This window comes from Cherax quadricarinatus, chromosome 8 (assembly GCF_038502225.1).
Source record: "Cherax quadricarinatus isolate ZL_2023a chromosome 8, ASM3850222v1, whole genome shotgun sequence".
In the NCBI taxonomy this organism is placed as follows: domain Eukaryota; kingdom Metazoa; phylum Arthropoda; class Malacostraca; order Decapoda; family Parastacidae; genus Cherax; species Cherax quadricarinatus.
Window position 1 is genome coordinate 33,593,260 of NC_091299.1, and position 7,254 is coordinate 33,600,513.

At 54.4% G+C, this 7,254-nt stretch overlaps 1 protein-coding gene across 1 annotated transcript in view; it reads left to right on the forward strand.

Moving 5' to 3' along the window:
- The window catches only part of LOC128685500 (GTPase-activating Rap/Ran-GAP domain-like protein 3), a 123,546-nt gene extending 116,888 nt beyond the window's left edge, over nt 1-6,658 (forward strand). Inside the window, exons 11-12 of the mRNA XM_070082738.1 lie at nt 617-746; nt 6,099-6,658. Coding sequence (XP_069938839.1) covers nt 617-746; nt 6,099-6,658 — 690 coding nt within the window. The remainder of the gene's footprint in view (nt 1-616; nt 747-6,098) is intronic.
- The last annotated feature ends 596 nt before the right edge of the window (nt 6,659-7,254 follow it).

A 7,254-nucleotide genomic window follows, 5' to 3' on the forward strand; every position in this document is an offset into this window, starting at 1 on the left:
GTAACAGCACACTGTGAGTGTTCCCACTGTATGACTATCACAGTGGAGGGTAGCAGCACACTGTGAGTGTTCCCACTGTGTGACTATCACATTGCAGGGTAACAGCACACTGTGAGTGTTCCCACTGTGTGACTATCACATTGCAGGGTAACAGCACACTGTGAGTGTTCCCACTGTGTCACTATCACATTGCAGGGTAACAGCACACTGTGAGTGTTCCCACTGTGTCACTATCACATTGCAGGGTAGCAGCACACTGTGAGTGTTCCCACTGTGTCACTATCACATTGCAGGGTAGCAGCACACTGTGAGTGTTCCCACTGTGTCACTATCATAGTACAGAGTAGCATGGGACAAACATTGTGGGTAATAAACATATCCACTGCATCTTAGTGCTATTTAATAAATCTTGGCGGTGTTCAGGTACGACTCCAGTTTTACAAAACCTTTCTTCTTGCTCATGTTCTTCAAGAGTGACATTTTCTTCACTGCTTGTCACTCACGTTTGTTCTCCTTCTAGAGTGACATCTTTTTCACTGCTTGTCCCTCACGTTTGTTCTCCTTCTAGAGTGACATCTTCTTCACTGCTTGTCACTCACGTTTGTTCTCCTTCTAGAGTGACATCTTCTTCGCTACCACGGCGCCTGAGTTCTTTACACTCAAGAGGGAGAGAGTGAGGGTGGACAGGATGGAAAGGGATCCCAGCCTCTCCCCGCCTCCCTCGCCACACAGCAAGGAGTGCACAGGTAGGATGGACTTTAACTGCTGTACCATATTAGACGATATGAGGGAGAAATATAGAGCATGTTGGAAAGATGGGGAGTGAGGGAGTGTTTGAGGAGGAGAATAAAAATGATAGTAAGGGAGAGCATTGAAAATGTAAGCAGGGTAGGGTGTTTACAGAGACGTAGCAGGGGGTGTTGCCAGGGACGTGGCAGGGGGTGTTGCCAGGGACGTGGCAGGGGGTGTTGCCAGGGACGTGGCAGGGGGTGTTGCCAGGGACGTGGCAGGGGTGTTGCTAGGGACGTGGCAGGTTTTTTTTATCAGGGACGTGGCAGGGAGTATTGCCAGGGACGTGGCAGGGGTGTTGTCAGGGACGTGACAGGGGGTGTTGCCAGGGACGTGGCAGGGGGTGTTGTCAGGAAGATGGCAGGGGGTGTTGCCAGGGACATGGCAGGGGGTGTTGCCAGGGACGTGGCAGGGGGTGTTGCCAGGGATGTGGCAGGGGGTGTTGCCAGAGACATGGCAGGGGTGTTGCCAGGGACGTGTCAGGGTGTGTTGCCAGGGACTTGGCAGGGGGTGTTGCCAGGGACGTGGCAGGGGGTGTTGCCAGGGACATGGCAGGGGGTGTTGCCAGGGACATAGCAGGGGGTGTTGCCAGGGACATAGCAGGGGGTGTTGCCAGGGACGTGGCAGGGGGTGTTTTCAGGGGCGTGGCAGGGGGTGTTGCCAGGGACGTGGCAGGGGGTGTTACCAGGTACGTGGCAGGGGGTGTTGCCAGGGACGTGGCAGGGGGTGTTGCCATGGATATGGAAGGGGGTGTTGCCAGGGACATGGCAGGGGGTGTTGCCAGGGACGTGGCAGGAGGTGTTGCCAGGGACGTGGCAGGGGGTGTTGCCAGGGACATGGCAGGGGGTGTTGCCAGGGACATGGCAGGGGGTGTTGCCAGGGACATGGCAGGGGGTGTTGCCAGGGACTTGGCGGGGGGTGTTGTCAAGGACGTGGCAGGGGGTGTTGCCATGGACATGGCAGGGGGTGTTGCCAGGGACATGGCAGGGGATGTACCAGGGACATGGCAGGGGGTGTTGCCAGGGACATAGCAGGGGGTGTTTCCAGGGACATAGCAGGGGGTGTGCCAGGGACATGGCAGGGGGTGTGCCAGGGACATGGCAGGGGGTGTACCAGGGACATGGCAGGGGTGTTGCCATGGACATGGCAGGGGGTGTTGCCAGGGACATGGCAGGGGGTGTTGCCAGGGACTTGGCGGGGGGTGTTGTCAAGGACGTGGCAGGGGGTGTTGCCAGGGACATGGCAGGGGGTCTTGCCAGGGACATGGCAGGGGGTGTACCAGGGACATGGCAGGGGGTGTTGCCAGGGACATGGCAGGGGGTGTTGCCAGGGACATGGCAGGGGGTGTTGCCAGGGACTTGGCGGGGGGTGTTGTCAAGGACGTGGCAGGGGGTGTTGCCAGGGACATGGCAGGGGGTGTTGCCAGGGACATGGCAGGGGGTGTACCAGGGACATGGTAGGGGGTGTTGCCAGGGACATGGCAGGGGGTGTTGCCAGGGACATGGCAGGGGGTGTTGCCAGGGACTTGGCGGGGGGTGTTGTCAAGGACGTGGCAGGGGGTGTTGCCAGGGACATGGCAGGGGGTGTTGCCAGGGACATGGCAGGGGGTGTACCAGGGACATGGCAGAGGGTGCTGCCAGGGACATAGCAGGGGGTGTTGCCAGGGACATAGCAGGGGGTGTGCCAGGGACATGGCAGGGGGTGTGCCAGGGACATGACAGGGGGTGTGCCAGGGACATGGCAGGGGGTGTGCCAGGGACATGGCAGGGGTGTTGCTAGGGACATGGCAGGGGTGTTGCCAGGGACATGGCAGGGGGTGTGCCAGGGACATGGCGGGGGTGTGCCAGGGACATGGCAGGGGGTGTGCCAGGGACATGGCAGGGGTGTGCCAGGGACATGGCAGGGGGTGTGCCAGGGACATGGCAGGGGTGTTGCTAGGGACATGGCAGGGGTGTTGCTAGGGACATGGCAGGGGGTGTGCCAGGGACATGGCAGGGGTGTTGCTAGGGACATGGCAGGGGTGTTACCAGGGACATGGCAGGGGGTGTGCCAGGGACATGGCAGGGGTGTTGCTAGGGACATGGCAGGGGGTGTTGCCAGGGACATGGCAGGGGTGTTGCCAGGGACATGGCAGGGGTGTGCCAGGGACATGGCAGGGGGTGTGTCAGGGACATGGCAGCGGTGTGCCAGGGACATGGCAGCGGTGTGCCAGGGACATGGCAGGTTATAATAGTTCCTTGTGAGGATGCTATTTTTATTATTACTGTTTTCATATTTCTTTTGAGATAAGAATATTTCATCCATTACGATGGTTTGCATTTCATTCCTTCTGTATTTTGTAATTTCAGTAAATCTCTTTACACTTTTAGTTTACTTATGTGATTGTCAACGACTATCTCTGAATGTTAGAAAAAAATGATGTCATTATGTCAGGTTAGGTCAGTTTAGGTTCCTGAAATCTTTGTAAATATATATCTTCCCAAACACACACACAGACAGGATGTTCCAGAGAGGGGGCACAGAAACAAGAGGTCACAACTGGAAGTTGAAGACTCAGATGAGTCAAAGGGATGTTAGGAAGAATTTCTTCAGCCACAGAGTTGTTAGGAAGTGGAATAGTCTGGCAAGTGATGTAGTGGAGGCAAGAACCATGCATAGTTTTAAGAGGAGGTATGATAAAGCTCATGGAGCAGAGAGAGGGAGGACCCAGTAGCGGTCAGTGAAGAGGCGGGGCCAGGAGCTGAGTCTCGACCCCTGCATCGACAATTAGATGAGTACAATTAGGTGAGTACACACACACACACACACACACACACACACACACACACACACACACACACACACACACACACACACATAAAATACTGCGTGGAATAGACAAGATGGACAAAGACAGGATGTTCCAGGGAGGGGACACAGAAACAAGAGGCCACAATTGGAAGTTGAAGACACAAATGAGTCAGAGAGATATTAGGAAGTATTTCTTCAGTCATAGAGTAGTCAAGCCGTGGAATAGCCTAGAAAGTGAAGTAGTGGAGGCGGGAACCATACATAGTTTTAAGGCGAGGTATGATAAAGCTCATGGAGCAGGGAGAGAGAGGACCTAGTAGCAATCAATGAAGAGGCGGGGCCAGGAGCTATGACTCGACCCCTGCAACCACAAATAGGTGAGTACAAATAGGTGAGTACACTAACACACACACACACACACACACACACACACACACACACACACACACACACACACACACACACACACACACACACCAGGAGCTAAGACTCGACCCCTGCAACCACAAATAGGTGAGTACACACACACACACACACACACACACACACACACACACACACTAACACACACACACACACACACACACATTACTACAGTCCAGATAGCATAGGTGATTTGGCAGGGAGTACAGAGTCTGGGAAACTCGTTCACAGTTAAGGGTAAAGAAACAGTGAAGAAAAAGGGTGCCTCATCAAGGAACAAGTATCGTAGGGTTAATGAAATTAATAAGGAAATAGGTGACATGGCAAGAAAGTCTGCTCCTGAGACCAGGGTGTAGCTGCTGGAGCAGGCAGAGAGGAAGTCTGCCCCTGAGACCAGGGTGTAGCTGCTGGAGCAGGCAGAGAGGAAGTCTGCTCCTGAGACCAGGGTGTAGCTGCTGGAGCAGGTAGAGAGGAAGTCTGCCCCTGAGACCAGGGTGTAGCTGCTGGAGCAGGCAGAGAGGAAGTCTGCTCCTGAGACCAGGGTGTAGCTGCTGGAGCAGGTAGAGAGGAAGTCTGCCTCTGAGACCAGGGTGTAGCTGCTGGAGCAGGTAGAGAGGAAGTCTGCTCCTGAGACCAGGGTGTAGTTGCTGGAGCAGGTAGAGAGGAAGTCTGCCCCTGAGACCAGGGTGTAGCTGCTGGAGCAGGCAGAGAGGAAGTCTGCTCCTGAGACCAGGGTGTAGCTGCTGGAGCAGGCAGAGAGGAAGTCTGCTCCTGAGACCAGGGTGTAGCTGCTGGAGCAGGTAGAGAGGAAGTCTGCCCCTGAGACCAGGGTGTAGCTGCTGGAGCAGGCAGAGAGGAAGTCTGCTCCTGATACCAGGGTGTAGCTGCTGGAGCAGGTAGAGAGGAAATCTGCCCCTGAGACCAGGGTGTAGCTGCTGGAGCAGGCGGAGACGAGGATAATTGAGGAACAACGCATTAGTACAGTTATTGAGGCTAAAACGTTTTGTAGTTTTAAAAATAGGTTAGATAAATACATGAGTGGGTGTGGGTGGGTGTGAGTTGGATCTGACTAGCTTTGCTACTGAGTCTGGTACAGTGCTCCATACTTGAGTGGAGATGACCAGACTCGGTAGGTCATTGGGATAATCCGGGGGGGGGACATGGACCTGCTCCTCATGGGTCAGTAGGCCTGTTGCAGTGTTCCTTCTTTCTTATGTTCTAATGTTAAGGCTGATGAAAAATTCGGCAAGTTTAAGGAAGAGGAAAAAGAGAAAGATAACTCAGCGATTAGTTTAAAGCCAACAAGGAGGATGCGATGAAAAGAGAGAAGGAAGATGAAGTAAAGAAAGTTAAAGAAAAAGTATAAAAGCAAACAAATACATTGGATAGAGTATTACTAACACAGGTGTAGTCTTGTGCTCTGTGCAACTCTGTATAACAATAATAATAATTTAATTTTAGCATGATACATGTTTGTACAGAGGAGTATAACAGTTGGGTGTACAATAACAGTTGGGTGTACAATAACAGTTGGGTGTACAATAACAGTTGGGTGTACAATAACAGTTGGGTGTACAATAACAGTTGGGTGTACAATAACAGTTGGGTGTACAATAACAGTTGGGTGTACAATAACAGTTGGGTGTACAATAACAGTTGGGTGTACAATAACAGTTGGGTGTACAATAACAGTTGGGTGTACAATAACAGTTGGGTGTACAATAAAAGTTGGGTGTACAATAACTGTACATAACAAAAGCCCCTTTATATGCAGAGCATTTCGGCCAAACTTAAGACTAACTTAAGATTAATTAGGTAATAACAGTGCGGGAAGTTTTGTACGTATGATCATTAGGAGAGTTAAAATAAATACAAGAGAATTGAATGTTCTGTTAGTCTGAGAGGCAGGAACCAGTAATATCGACGATTGTGGCTTAAGAAGCGGGGCCAGAAGCTTAGACTCGACTTCCGAAAGCAAAACTCTGTGAGTACTCTCTCTCTCTCTCTCTCTCTCTCTCTCTCTCTCTCTCTCTCTCTCTCTCTCTCTCTCACTGATCATCACTTAATATTTGATAATAACACAAGCTGTCTTTCAGTGTTGGACAGAGACGCAGTGAAGCCCTTCCGGGTATACCGCATTCCCTTCCGGTGTCTTACTGGCACCACCAGCTGTGAGCGGCGGTGTCCCACGCCCTCCACGCCCCTCCACCCGCCCGTCCTGGGCGCCAGCGAGGGGTGTGTGGGCGGCGGGGGCGTGGACAGCGGCAGTGACGGGAGCGGTGGCGGTGGCGGCGGCGGCGGCGGGGGGCGGGCGGGGATGCACCTGCGAGTGACGGACCAGCGCTACGGCAGCAGGTCGTGTACAGCGTCGCCGACACACCAACCCTCGCCGCCCAGTCCATTCTCTGGGTGCCGCCCGGCGCCAGGCTCGGCACCGCCCCTGGGCGTGCCCCTGGCCTCCGCCGCCCACCACCCGCCCTACCAGAAGCCCAGAGACCGAACCAACTCCCTCACCGTGGACTCCGCCAGCAGCCTCCTCCACCACCATCACCACCATCACCAAGGGCGTCCCAACCTTCTCCACCACCACCACCATCACCACCACCACCACCAGCAACAACAGCACCACCACCACCACCACCCGCCCGTCAAGTGAAGAATACACACGTGCTGTGTGCGTCACCGCTAATGTGTGTGTGTGTGTGTGTGTGTGTGTGTATTTACCTATTTGTGGTTGCAGGGGTCGAGTGCTGGTCACCCACACATCCTGCTAAGGAACAACAACTGATATTGCAGATGAGGGAGTAAAATGTTCTGCAGCTTCCATGTTCCTCCAGCCCTGACAGCGGCCCCTGGCGCCTGCTGCTGGTAACTGTACCATCCTGTTCCTGCCCACTGCCCCATCCTGTTCTTGCCCACCGCCCCATCCTGTTCTTGCCCACCGCCCCATCCTGTTCTTGCCCACCGCCCCATCCTGTTCTTGCCCACCGCCCCATCCTGTTCTTGCCCACCGCCCCATCCTGTTCTTGCCCACTGCCCCATCCTGTTCTTGCCCACCGCCCCATCCTGTTCTTGCCCACCGCCCCATCCTGTTCTTGCCCACCGCCCCATCCTGTTCTTGCCCACCGCCCCATCCTGTTCTTGCCCACCGCCCCATCCTGTTCTTACCCACCGCCCCATCCTGTTCTTGCCCACCGCCCCATCCTGTTCTTGCCCACCGCCCCATCCTGTTCTTGCCCACCGCCCCATCCT